This window comes from Solea senegalensis, linkage group LG14 (genome assembly GCF_019176455.1).
Source record: "Solea senegalensis isolate Sse05_10M linkage group LG14, IFAPA_SoseM_1, whole genome shotgun sequence".
Taxonomy (NCBI): Eukaryota; Metazoa; Chordata; class Actinopteri; order Pleuronectiformes; family Soleidae; genus Solea; species Solea senegalensis.
In genome coordinates this window covers 11,058,967-11,073,126 of record NC_058034.1, presented here as the reverse complement: position 1 = coordinate 11,073,126, position 14,160 = coordinate 11,058,967, and the positions used below count along the sequence as shown (strand labels likewise).

General features: G+C 41.5%; 1 protein-coding gene across 1 annotated transcript in view; it reads right to left on the bottom strand.

Moving 5' to 3' along the window:
* Positions 1-8,248, bottom strand: part of ror1 (receptor tyrosine kinase-like orphan receptor 1) — a 118,718-nt gene extending 110,470 nt beyond the window's left edge. Inside the window, exon 1 of the mRNA XM_044043224.1 lies at positions 7,873-8,248. Within this exon, the coding sequence (XP_043899159.1) occupies positions 7,873-7,993 (121 nt within the window). The 5' untranslated portion in view covers positions 7,994-8,248. The remainder of the gene's footprint in view (positions 1-7,872) is intronic.
* Between the last annotated feature and the right edge of the window lie 5,912 nt (positions 8,249-14,160).

The window sequence follows — 14,160 nt, the reverse complement described above, 5'->3', positions numbered from 1 at the left end:
TCAAAAGTGAACACAAATCATTAAAAGCCTCATAAAATTCAATTTCCTGACAACCACACATCTTAAATTTAATTATTTTTTAAAAAAGTATCACGTTTCTTAGCTCCACATTTTCCACATTTAACAGCACGACAGGGGAAATGTGTTATTTACATCATTTGTTTGTGTTGGAAGGGACAAGGAAAAAAAGGACTGGCAGACACAAGGACAAAGAAAGATTTGAAAAAAATGACGTTGCCAGGAATAACGTTGCAAACCCAAAACTGTGAGAAAAAAAAAAGTCATACATGTGTTGATGTTCTGTTAATAACATCAGAGCGATAAGTTTATAGAAATGTCTCTGTGGAGCTGATGGTCCAATGGTTTTCGCGGAGTAACCGCAGTACGGTGCGGGCAACGGAGCAGACGTGGAGCCACAAGGAGATGAATCAGGACTGATACTGAGAGAGCCAAACTCTGATTAAACTTCCCCCTCATATACATCCCTCTCATAATCATCACATCACTGCGATGAGGGAATTACAATGAAGTAAGCTCTCCTGCGTCAGCTCACATCACATACGGTGCACGGTGCTCAAACTGAACAGGCAGATCATTGAAAAGCCATTACTTAGAAGAAAAAAGGAAAAAAGGCCCGAGTATGAGTCCGTCTGATTGTGTCTGAAGATGTCAGGAGCTGGTGTGGAGCCACTCTGACCCGCTCTCACTTATTGTTGAGTAAACACGTGCAGCGCGGCCAAGAGCAGCATGCGAGTCAGCCAAGCGGGGAGGCAGAAGATCGGCCAAAATGAACCTTTGAGCCAGTGCGTGTATATGCATTGGAGACAGAATATGTGCAAGGAAGGGAGCAAAAAAGAGAGAACAGGGAGAGAATGCCAGGGATCGTCTCGTGCCAACCAGATAAGAGAAATGCCAAGGAGGTTTGATGTCATACTGACGGACGCGGGGTGACAGGGGAGTCGACTTTTGTCTGATCTCTAGCAGGAAGAACATGTGCAAACTATTGAAAACATATTTCGAGAGACGAATATGCACATTTTCTGTGAAACAAAAACACAGAGAAAGCACTCAAGGAGCACAAACTTATGCCAAGGTCACTCAATTTCCTACACTACTCAGTTCTTCTTTGGATCTACATCTTTTTGAGTAACCCTGCTGCTCACTAACACCGACAAAACTATTAAAAAGCTGTATTTCACAAATCGTTTGTATTTAACTAGTGCTTCTGGTCTTCATTAATATTTTTTCATGCCACATTGCATTAAATCGTGCAAATGCTTTGGTCAGTGTTTGTGACAATATTCATCTAACCTCCCCTTTGGATTGTTTGTGTTACAGATACAGTCAATGATTCCCAGCCCCCAAAAAACTTCAAACCTTCCCACAAAGTATGTCCCCAGTATTTAAAACTGCCATGATCATTTAGTGTATCATACCTAAAAGCACTGAACACCAGACAAAACAGTTCATATAGCGTCTACCTCAGCAGGCCGCCACAGCAAAACCTCAGACTATGCATCCCCAAAATCGTTTGGATCAGTAGAGAAGGGAGCAGTCGTGGAAAAGTAATAAGGCCGTCCACTGGCCGTGCCTCCGAAACAAGCCAAGCAGTCACTGCCGACAGTGAGGGTTGCTGGTATCTACCAACAATAACGAGTGGATGAAGTGCATTCACTATGAACTATAAAAGTATGTTTGACAACTGATCCCAAACCAGCAGAAGTTACACACTCATTTTGAGCATTTGTGACTAATTTTGGCAACAAGGGGACAAGAAAACGCTGCGCTGACTGATAAACTACACACTTTGCTGGAAAATAAATATTTTTGGCTGAGAAGCACATCAGGTTTGAGGGATTTAATAGCCCGGGCAAGTGTGGTGTTGTACAAAGACCTAATTGAGGGTGGATGTAGATCTGCCTGTCTGCTTGCAGTGGGAGTTTCTACAGGCCGTAATGCTATGCAAACAGGGTTTAAAAAGATTTACTCTGACACATATACGGGAATTGAAAAAGCCATGTTTCTTCTTACTCCCCCCATTAAATGAAATGTAGCATGATCTCCACATATTAAGCCAAAGTGAAACTACTGTACGCTGCGTGGAGGACACTAAGCAAAAAGCAGTAATTTGATAAAAACTGCAATAAAGAGTGATCTCCATAAAATGTATCTTTAGGCCGGCACTATTCCCCACAGTTTAAACATTAAACCGTATCCAAGTCCATATGGGAAATTGATATGCTGCATGTGTGGCTTACTCCATTAGACTCATTAAAGTGTCACTTTGTCATCAGCACACTCTCGCACTTGTGAGCCGGGCCTCACAACTGCAGCAAAGGACTCATTGTGTCGTGTGTATAAAGTACAGCAGAGAACCTTTTTTTTTGTTGGGTTTTTTTATGTGGCAGGCGTAATTTGTCTTCCAGTCACAGAGAGTATGGAATAAAAGGTATAGTGACCCGTTTCATTTACAGCAGGACATAGAGGTCAATTGCTGGAAAAGGGGCAAACATAACTTGAGTCTATTAAATGTCCTGTAAACTTACACACTGCATCACTACAACACAAATCACAGGAACTCACTTGGAAAAAACGCAAATTAAGTATATATTTAAAAAAGAAAACACAGGCAAAACAGATACAGAGAAAACATTAAAGGTCATTAAAAGGTCTTGAGATGCTGCTGAAATATATGAGCTGTGAATGTAAAGGTACAATCACCCTTTGTTGGGAGATTTGACCAGGGGACATGGTGTGAGCACTGCTTAATTTATCTTAAAAGGAATACTTCACCAATTTGCATTTAGCTTTCTATTACTGCTTCCCAACCTCAGTTTCCCCTGAGTCGAAAAATATCTTCATTCTTTTCTTTGCTACGTGCCCACCAGTGACACTTCCTGTCCTGTTAGCAAAGATGGTGGACACTGTTTACATTCTGGGAATTAGGTCCCGCCCCCCTACGAGTGGGTCTAAAAAGTGTGGAATTAGTGTTGCAGGTTCAAGCCAAGTGTCACTGGTGGGAACGTAACAAAAAAAGAATGAAGACATTTCTCGACTCAGGGGAAACTGAGGTTGGGAAGCACAATTTTTCAAAAATACTACCCCTATTCTAGTAATACAAAACTAAATGCAAATCGCTGAAGTAGAAGAAGAATTAGCGTTTCCATCATGGTACAGTTGGGTTTGGTACAGTTGGTACAGAATGGTAAAGCCCTCAGTCAGGCTTGCATTTCGACTGAGAACAGTACCTTTACTTGGTAGGCGGGGTGCACGCTGTGCCCGATGGTCGCAAGGGAGTGACACTTTTCTATCGCCCAATCAGCTGACTGTTGTGGGTCTAGCTCCACCCGTACCGCACCATAACTCTGGCAGCCCAGGGGAAGGCTACTGAAAAATGGAATGGTTATTTTTGGTTCCTGATGGAAACACAGAAAAAGTACCATACTCGATGGAAACACGGCCAGTGTTTTTGATTTCATTTTATTCCTTCTTTTAACCCAGTGCTGCATTTCTCTTAACCGTGAGGAGGTTTTGCTCTCGCTCTCAGTGACTGGCCTCTTGTGCAGACAGTAAATTGCAGGAAAAAGGTTTTCATGCTTGGCTACAGCTTGTAGTGGCAGAAACTTTATCAAACGTCTCCAGCGAGGATGCGAGTGAACCGTGTTTAGCTTTTGATTAAACGCTGCCTCTCCAAGGAACTCTGACCGCGAGAAAACAAGCGTGTTCCTCAGAGCACGATTTGTGGAGATGAGAGCATTTTGTTTCCTGCCAATGTTACGCAAATGCAGGAAATTTACACTCCTCACGAGTCAATAGAAAAGCTTCTGCCTGACTTGGCAAAGAGGAAGATCTACATAGATGGAAAAATCTAAATCAGGCTGGTTCCAAAATTCTTCTGTCAACCAAGCATTGACAACATATTATCAGGACATTCCAGCCAGAAACTCAAGGGAAAACAACAGCACCATTTACTGGCATCTCACGTCATAAGTGCACTTATTCTGTGCATTCTGTAGCACTGGTTGTGAAACTACAGCCATGAAAAGGGGACAAAAACAAAATCCACAATAACACATAATAGCACTAAAAATCAGTTATTTGATAGTTTTTCTATTTAAAGCAAAGCATGCACATGACTCTGCATCAGCTAAACAATTATCACGCAGTAGTTATTATTGCCCTGCGGCAACGCCGAGGCACATGAGCCTTGGCATTCACGTGTGTTTCATAACAACTGGAATAAGACTGGATAATTGCCAGAGCACGATGTGGTTTTCACACCAATGTTTTGAAGCGGCGGCATAAAGAAAAGAGACAAGAGAGTGGCTTTGCACTGATTAAATAATGTCTATCTCTTTCTTCCCGTCTCACAAGATCAAAATGGAGTCAACCCGTTGCAAAAAAAAAACCTCCCCCATAAGAAAAAAAGGCCATACATCTGTTTCACACATACAGTTTCTGCCGAATTCTTCAGTGTCGGCCAAAAGCTTTTAGGGATGCACATCACTTGATGTGCTGAGTTGGTGCGTAGCGTGCACTGGGCAGAGTGGGAGTTGAGATTTAGACAAGGCAGGCTCATCTATCTGACAGAGATCTACCACTCAAGACCAAGTCTAACATTTCCAAGACCATCGGGATTAACTGTCCAACTGAATGTAGTCACAGACTATAGCAATGGTGGAAACATGATGAGCAAATAAATCACTCGAAGGATTGGCTGGCTTGAATGAATTCAACAAAGGACGCATACAGAAGGTGCTATACACTCTGACATCTCTTTCACCTCGTTGAAAATTACTCCTTTAATACGAGTCTCAGAAAATGCCAGAAGACATAACAGTACAGATAGACATCTCAGTAGCAGGCAGAGCAGGACAAGCTCCTACACACTCAGCCCGTGGGATGGAGGAATATTTTTTTTCCGAGGGTGAAGTGCCTGTAGTGTCAACAGTGTGTCCTGTTGAAAACTATACTGAGGCAGTTCCACCCAGCATGATTTATAGCCTCCCTGAGTGTTATTAAAAGGCTAAATGCAACTCCAAACAGATTTCACATAGTCATTGCCCTGCAGAGGACCTTTTATGTTCAGGGGTGAATGGTCCACATTCAGAAACACTTACAGTTTATATAGCTGGAAAACACTGTTGTCAAATTATTTTTATGAGCATGTCACAGGCTATTACCATGCAGAGCAGGAGCAAAGGCGGTTGACGGTTGGAATGACAGTGAGTATTTCTGAAAGTATGCTGCGCTCCGTACGGCGGCCAAGACCTGCATCTGATCCGCTCATTTCACACCTCCGTCCAAAGTCTGTCTTTGTGTTGCAGTGTTTGCGAACTGATTAAGAATAAATGAAAACGACAGGGAAATTCCTGCATGGAAAAACAATACTTGGCCATAGAAACTTTCCTGTGGGGATATTTCCACCCAAAATGTCCTAAAAGTGCTATTTAGGGAGGTTTATTGGCAAAAATGTAATATACTGACCATAGGTATGTACAACTGCTTTCAAATAAAAATCATTTTGTAGCCTTAGAAAAAGCCTTTTATATGTACTTTTCCACGGCCGCCATATTGAGTCGTCACATTTCTACGGCAGCCCGAATGGACAAAACAGGCAAAACGTGCATTTCAAAAAAACATGGGCAACATCTAAATATTGGTTAGATATTGGGATTGCAAATTAATTTGCTACATATTTCTTTAACATATTACTTTTAAGACTTTAAGATGAGAACTAAAAGATATGAAGTGTTGACATTATATATTGGGTTTTAAAATTGGCGTAGAATATAGAAAGATGAAAATAGAACCATTAAATTGCAGCCTTTGTGTTTCACGAATTTGTTTCCAATTGTGATTTCAATTTGAAAACGACCAACTGTTCAGCCATAATGCAAATAAAAGCAGAACAACATTATGTAGCTCCACGACACTGCCAAGAAAAAGGGGAGGGGTGAGAGAAGGAGACCAGTCTACAGTGGACTTTTAAGTGCACAGAGACGAGAGAGGATGCTGGTGATTTGCAAATTAACCAACTCTTATGAGAATAAGATGTTTAGATTAGCACCCAGAGGGCTTCAAGTGAGGGCAACACAAGCACATGTGCCTTTTACTCACAACAAGTGCTGCGTGTGGTTTATTTGATGATGTGATGCCGGCTGCATTTTAGCGATCCAAACAGGATTCAGGTGTTGAAGCAGCCAAAAGCACAAGCGGTCCCTTAAAACGAAGCCCACACATGGGTTTCTGTGTTGAGTCATACCTCAAATCTGCCATGTAAACAAAATTCCCCTGCCATGCCCAGGGGAAGCCCTGATTGTTCCAGGAAAAACCAGTCTTTGCACCACAGTGACAGTCCAGTAACCTTTGACTTCCGTCTGTTTGATCATAAACTGGCCTGAAAATCAGACAGCTGCACAGTTTTCAGTGTCTTCCTTCTCCACAGTAAAGCCACGCATCACAAGGTGTTGCCTTCTATTCTTTGCCTGCTGTTTCTCCGTGAGCATTCCCATCACAGCGAGCCAGAAGAGACAAAACTCCCAGTGTTATCATCTTCAGACATATCCTGGAGCTGCGTCATGTACGGGGCAAACAGAGGTCAAATGGATGCAATGGAAGAACAAAGCGTCTGAATGTGTCTCATTTTCTTGTTCCCAGGCCACAGCAAAGCAATGATGTGGATGTACTGAGAAGAATCGGGATCAGATTGAAGCTTTTCGGTGGATTTTCCAGTGAGAGGGAGTTCAAAGTAGATCAGCTTTGCTCTCTAGTTAACAGTGCGAGCATATAAAATGTAATTTTCAGGGTCGATTTTGCCCATAAATTGTGCAACATGTAACAAGATGTAGCTACAAAGAAAGCGGCTTTGCTCCGCTCTCCTTCATATTCAATCACGAAACGCCATTTGAAGTTATAGCCAACTCATCCAGTTAAGTAACGTGGATTAACATTCCTCGGTCTCACTGCAAGACAGGGGAGAAGGAAGAGATGGCAACGGAAGGGCCAAAGCAAAGTGCTTTACATTTAGTGCAGCCCATATTGTACATGGCCATTGTAAATAACAGCCAAAAGCATTTAAGGAGGACAGAGATAATCCAAACACACCCCAAGGAAAAACCGTCCAAAGACGATTCATCACGACCATTCTGAGACAGGAGGACTGTTTTATATTGAACACACAAAAGCCAGAGCATGAAAAATAAAGCGCTTCTCAAGAGCAGCTTCATAAACATTTTGACTTTAATTCAAACTGAAATTAATCATACTTATATTAGTCAACCAAAAGCAAGTTACATACACCACCAGGCCTTAAGTTGCAGATGAAACAGACTGGAATCAAAGAGGCAATGTAAATATGGTGGCTGAGCAAAAAAAAACTAAGTGCACACACAAATAAATGACAGTCTTTGACTATTTATCACAAAAATCCTCATTTTACTGAACCAAACCTACAGTAGATGTTGCAGCAGATGCAGCAGCGTTTCAATAGGACACCATCCATCTCCTTATCTTTAAAAGTGGATAAAAGCACAATAGATCTCCAGCTGACAAGTTAAGAGCTCCTCCATTGTCCGTCAATGGAGTCAAGTCGTTGCTCGTGCAGAGCTTTCACAGTGACAATGGGACGATAATCTAAAGCCAAGGAGCATTTACATGAGAGAACAGTGTGAACGGGAGCAGAAACAGCTCGGCTTTATAGCGACGGGGGGAGACAAATAACAACTCTATAAGGACAAGGTGATGGATGACTCTCAGACTTTGTTTAAGTCACTTGTGGGCCAGAGACTCCAGGTATGGATGAGAGTAAAGTGTGCAGAGAAGCATGAGGCAGACAGACAGACAGACAGGGGTCAGTTCAGTAAAACTCACCAGACGCGCTCAGGTCCAGGACACTTTGGAGGAGCAGTGTGATCCACAGAGCGCACGCTGGACATCTCCACTGACGCTGGCACGTCGCTGCCGCCGCCGCTGTTGCCCGACTTGGATACATTCCTCCGGCTCTGTGATAAAAACCTTCAGCCGCTTTTCACATCCACTGCTCTCACTTATCTTAATTTTGAGCGCCTCCCCACAAACATAAAAATCTCTAAAGTGACGAGAAAGATTGCGCGCTCCTTTCCAAGCGCACCAAACACGCTCACCGTGGAAAAAAACTATTACAGAGAGTGTGGAAGAAAGTTGTCTCTGTCTGTCCCGGCTTCTGTCTCTTCCCTCCTCACTGAAGCCAAGCTTACTTTCCCCTCAGCGTCTCTCTCTTCGCCTCTCTCCCTCTCTCTCTCTCTCTCTCTCCAACTAAAGCGCAATCCTTTCTTACACATTCACCGCAGGAGCCACATGGCTCTGATTAGCCACGTGTCGCCACCACGTGTTCATTACAGGAACTGACGGAGGCCGCTCAGGGATCTGAAATCAGATAATTTCATGTAGTTGATTTAAAAGTGCACACAAGACCCCACATTTTTAAAGACTCATGTGTGAAGAAATGTATTTTTTTGTCCTCCAAAAAAAAAAAATCCCAGTTAAGTTAGTAAATGGACCATTGCCATTCCTCAGGTTGATGCACTTTGTTGGTCGGTGCTGGTTTGCATGTAAACAATGTTGCATTACTGCCTTCTTCTGGATTTAATCATCCATTACTCTTTCACCCTCATTACTCCTCTTCCCTGAAATGGACTTTTTAACGCCAACACGGACAAGAGGGAAATGTTTGGGAAACCTGAAAATCTCAATTTCACTCTTGATTGAAACTCTGAAATGTAAAACAAAGGAATATAGAATAGCTTTGTTTCAGCAGCAGTTGCACATTATGCATTATTTCATTAATTCATTAATTAGTTAGTTAATTCTCACCATATTTATTTGTTGTAGTAATAGTACAGTGTTTTATGTCTCTTTTTGTGATTGATGCAGTTTATTTATTCATTTATTTATATATACAGTATATAATAATAGTAAATAGTTAAGAAAAATAGTAAAAACATAAGCCAGTTAAAAGAATATACAAAATACACATTTTAAATAAATATAAGGATGAAGAACAGCGGTTTAATCTACCTATCTATCTATCTATCTATCTATCTATCATCTATCTATCTATCTATCTCTCTATCTATCATCTATCGATCTATCTATCTATCTATCTATCTATCTACCTATCATCTATCTACAGTATCTATAGGTTCTTATACTGCTGTTGGTCTTCTTGACTCATCATGTGAGTTTTAGTGACTGCATGGGGAAGAGAGGTGAAGACAGAGGTCAAAAATGGTTTTGTATTTTTGTTTCCGCCATCATTTGTATAACTGTAACGGTGGAAAGTGGAGCACTTTCATGTCAGTCTGAACTTTATAATGTTTTTGTCTCACATTTCATCGTGTTTGTCCTGCCTGTCATGGCGATGATTGTGAAAGGACGCCTCTGTCTTTTGAAACTACAAAACAAATCTATTTAATGGTACAAATAAGGCAACTTAAAAAAAAATATACATAAAAAAAATAAGGCGACTTGTCAACAACAAAAAACCTAAACCTGAAAGTTGACACAACTACAGCAGTGACTGCCTACAAATTATGACAATTAAATCAAGCCTCCCTCAACTCTGGTTGCAATCACAAGCACAAAACATTCTGGGTTTGAACCAGTTGGCCAATCAGAGCCTTTCTGTGTGGTATTTGTATTTTCTCCCTCCGTGGCTTCTTCTCACTAACCAAAATCACACAGCTTAGGTGAAGTGGAGATGTACATTTGCCTGTAAATAAAAGAATTCTTTTTATGTAGGCAATGTGATGGACTGGCAACCAGGGTGTCATGACCCAACTGATTGGATGAATGGATGACAAACTATGACTAAAGTAAGACACGCAGACTGAGGGGGTCTCTTTGTCTCTGCTACACGAGTTACAGCAAGTACAGCTTTTACAACAAGGAAAATATTCAACAGCAATTAAATGAACACCTAAATTTACCCACAGAGAAATGACGGGATGTGAACACTAAATCCAGCAGGGAATTTATTGTGAGCTGAACCTCATGTTCTGTGTCTCTGAGAACATTACTGAATACTGGCTAAATAAAACTTTGTCTTGTTCTATACTGATACCAATATCAGTCTTACACAGTCGTTTTTTACAGCTGGTATAGTACTAAAATAAGCCGTGCTGTTAAATTCACCTCTGCCATCACCAATCATAACCAGTCATTTCAAAAACTTAATGTTACAACTCTTGCCACAGTTTTACAGACTGTGCTTAGTGAAGCATTTATATGATATTTAAGGTTTTATACACTCTTTTCTTTTTCTGATATTTGATCCTGTGATTCGGACCAGTATCAGACAGATACCAATACAGTGTATCTTATTATAATTATTTGAACTTATAATCACACAATGGCCACTATATGATTTATTGGGGTAAAACTGCATTATTTTGAAATCAGTCAAGAATTTCATGTTCTAACTAAACAATGTCACATCAGTGGCTCCCTTTATGTTCTTCTATGGATTATTTATTGATTTTTTTAGATTTTACTGATCACATTTTTTAAAGGTACATATCAGAAATATTGATCGAGAGGTGAGGTTATCAGGGACTTTCGACATTGGAATGACCTGCCTGTTGAGTTGGTAGATTATAAAAATGTCCTGAGACAGTGTCACGTCTGGGACTATACCATTCTGCAGTCAAGTGACGTGAAATACCGTTAAGTGAAGCTGAATCTATCTTTGAATTATCTGACAGTGTTATGAGTGCATGCATCCTGTTAGAGTAATAAAGATACAGTTTAGAAGAGTTTCTACAGATCAAAAACACATTCTAGACCCCAGAATAGGATGGAGGCATGTTGGAAAATGCGTTGCAATGATGTCACTTTTCATTTTTGCATATATCCCTACTCTTTTAAAAACGTGATCATTGGTTGTCTGGTTGCAAATGTAGGATAAAGTGAAAAATCAAAACTACAGGAAATAAGCTGCCATATTCAAATGTTTGACCCAGTGAACCTATTTGATTTCCATCTGTGCTCAAAGACAAACGAGCAGAGGAAAGAGTAAGTACAAAGAGAAGAGAATAGGGTTTCTTCGTTGCCATGAACAATGACACCTGCAGACATGTTAAACACACAGCAACACACACACACTTTTACACAATTATTAATCCCAGAGCCTCGTAGAATTACTAACCCACCTCACCTCCTCTCCTTCCCCACACCTTGTTTCACTTTAGTCGACTCACCTCTAGCTTCAGACACATACTTGTGGCTTGTGTGTCTGGATGTGTGCATTTGCACACACACACACAATGCACTTGGAAAGGCCAACACCAGCATTGTTAAAAAACATAACTTTTTTTCATCTCCGGTTCTCATATATTTTGGCTTAACCCCGTTAATTAGTGGGAAATATCATCCTCTCTGAAGTCTATTTGATTTCACTGTTACAGCGTAAGAGAATATGCGTATGAACAATGCTTTAGACTCCCCACCAAAGATCTGAGAGTTTACTGCATTGCATACACATGTTCAAGGCTTCACCTCAGATATCTCTGCTCCACATCAAACCTGTAAGTCCAGGACCTGGTCTATGGCTGCCTCCTTAGGGCTTTTAATCAAAACCTTCCTTTCCTTCCTTCTCTCTTTTCACTCTCAGAGTCATCCCAGGAGAGATGCTGCTGCTGCAGAACCACAGCCTGGAGATAACGCTGCCCAAGCTCCCCGTGAACCTTGACTTAGCACAAAGGTGTGGCCAAGTGTGTGTGTTGGGAGGAATACAATCGTAATGCTTCACTCAGTGGTTTTCTGTGCTACACTTCTGTATACTGTATGTCAACACGTCCCTGCAGTGGTCCTGGTGCAATGGAACTCGAATGATTGAGGAAATTAACAATGCGGTGATTATGAGAGCTGAAGGATACAAAGCAGCAGTCTACACGAGCAGCCAAAACCTCTAATCAAAAGCAGGGCTGTGGTCACTTCATGCATTTCAACGTGTAAAAAGAGACTGTAGTTGATTTGATAATGATGAATGTTCAGTCTCACTTTAATAGATCGGACACAGTTCTGTTCAAGGCCAGAGGTTGTGATTTTTAAGAAGTGGAGATATTACAAATGCAATTCTTCTTGATTTAATTGGCTCAACTGTGAAATCTGCAAAGTCTTTCATTTTTTGTGGGGGGGGTTAGCCATTATTTGGACTGAGAGAGTAAAACAATAGGGTGAGAGTAGGAAAGAGTAAAGACATTACACTGGTGATCACCCTAACCACTCTGCTATAGGGATGCCCAAACATCTACTCTCAGCTCTAGTTTCTGTTACACTTTAGTCTGTATCATTTGCTGAGCTCCTTCTGGAGCTGAGCTACTTCTGGACTGCTCAGAGAAAAGTGGCACACACCAAAAGTGTGTGTGTATGTGTTGGATTTCACATAACATTTCAATTAATGCAACAAAGGACTATTGTGCTCCCGTGATATCACAAGGACAATGTGGAGTCCTGAGGATAAAAAAAATGGAGGGAAAACTGAACATTTCAATTTGGTTAGACTACGTGTGATGAGAAGGTCATGAGATGATGTTTAAAATTGGGTTTGGGATTTGGTCCTACTTTCGGGACAGGTTGCCAGTCCATCGTAGGGTTCACATACCCGGGGATAACATACAAACTCCTCCACAGAAAGGCCTTGGTTGAGCTGGCACTCAAACCCATGACCTTCTTGCTGTGAGGCAACATAACTAGCTACTATTCCACCATATGGCCCTGATGAATGTTCAATCTCACTGTAATAGATTAGACAATTTCTCTTTTTGCTTAAAACTGTCTTGCTTTACTCACACTGTGTGCTTCTGCTGCCTCGCCTGCTTCGTTTTGATGTAAATGTGAAGCTGACAGGGTTCATCAGGATTGTGGGAACTCATTTGACAGTGGTTTAGCTTCATACAGCTGCAGTGTGGCTGCAAACACCAATAAGTGCCAACAAAACACCCAGAAGTGGATTCTACTGCTAAAATTGTATTTCAAATACCATTTTGGCTTCTTGTGAAATTGGTAAAACAAATCAAGTACTCACCTAAACAAGCTGCTGCTGTTCACTGCACCGCGCAGCTCCAGTTTCCCCCTTGATGGAGTAATGCTACATTTAAAGACAGATAGACAACACTTGTGATGCACTGGCAGGAGGTCAGCGCTGTCTCTGAATGCATGAATGTGTGTGAGAGAGACAGAGACCGCAGTGTTTCGGTGAAAGAAGTTGCACATTGGAGTTTGAATACCAGTGGTTGTGATTTCTAAGCAGTGAAAAGGCAAACAACAACAAGAAGTAAAGAAGTCAAACCGGTGATGTGTCATGTAGCCTAACCACTGAGCGATCAGGACACCCAAACATGTAAACTCTTAGCTCCAGTTTCTGTAACATTGTAGCCTGTAGCATTCGAGACTCCACGGCCTCCTCCTTGTGGATCCGAGCGTCATCTGGACTGCAGAGAGAAACATGTAGGGATTTCACATATCTTTCCAATTAATTCAACAAAGAGCATTTGTCTTCCAGCAACAGCACGAGGACAGCAACACTCAGTACAAATATCATGCCGTCAATCCACACACAGGAAGTCGGGCGAGGGGGGGAAGGTGTGAGATGATGTACATCATGAGTCGGCTCCTTTTTGGATCTTCTGTCTTGGCAGTCAAATGCATTTAACCAAAGCAGCAGTTTAATAGAGAGCTACAGAGGGAGTGGAAGAGGTTTCCGAGGGGGAAGACCTCACCACTGGGCCGATCAGATTATTTCTGACACTGGCACATTTTGTTTGCCCTTGATGTCCGTGGACTTCTACCTTAAGCAGAATATTATTATTAAAATTGCAACCATGCAAGGTTGAAAGCCGTCTGACTTTTAAAGTAGAGTGGTTGGAGTTTTGAAGGTTTCGTCAAAGATCACAGCGGCTCCCTGTATCGGCCACGGAGCACGGACAGGGGTGTCTTTGTAAGAACGTTAGTAATGATGTCTCCCTCAATAAAAGAGAATGTAACTATAATGGTGATGGTGGACGTTCAGAGATGTCAGTAATTCCGCCCCCAAATAAATGTTCCTTTCATCCCCACATGAGTAGTCTTGTGATTCCACTGGAATTTTTCCTTGCATCCCTGTAAAAATACACTTGCTCT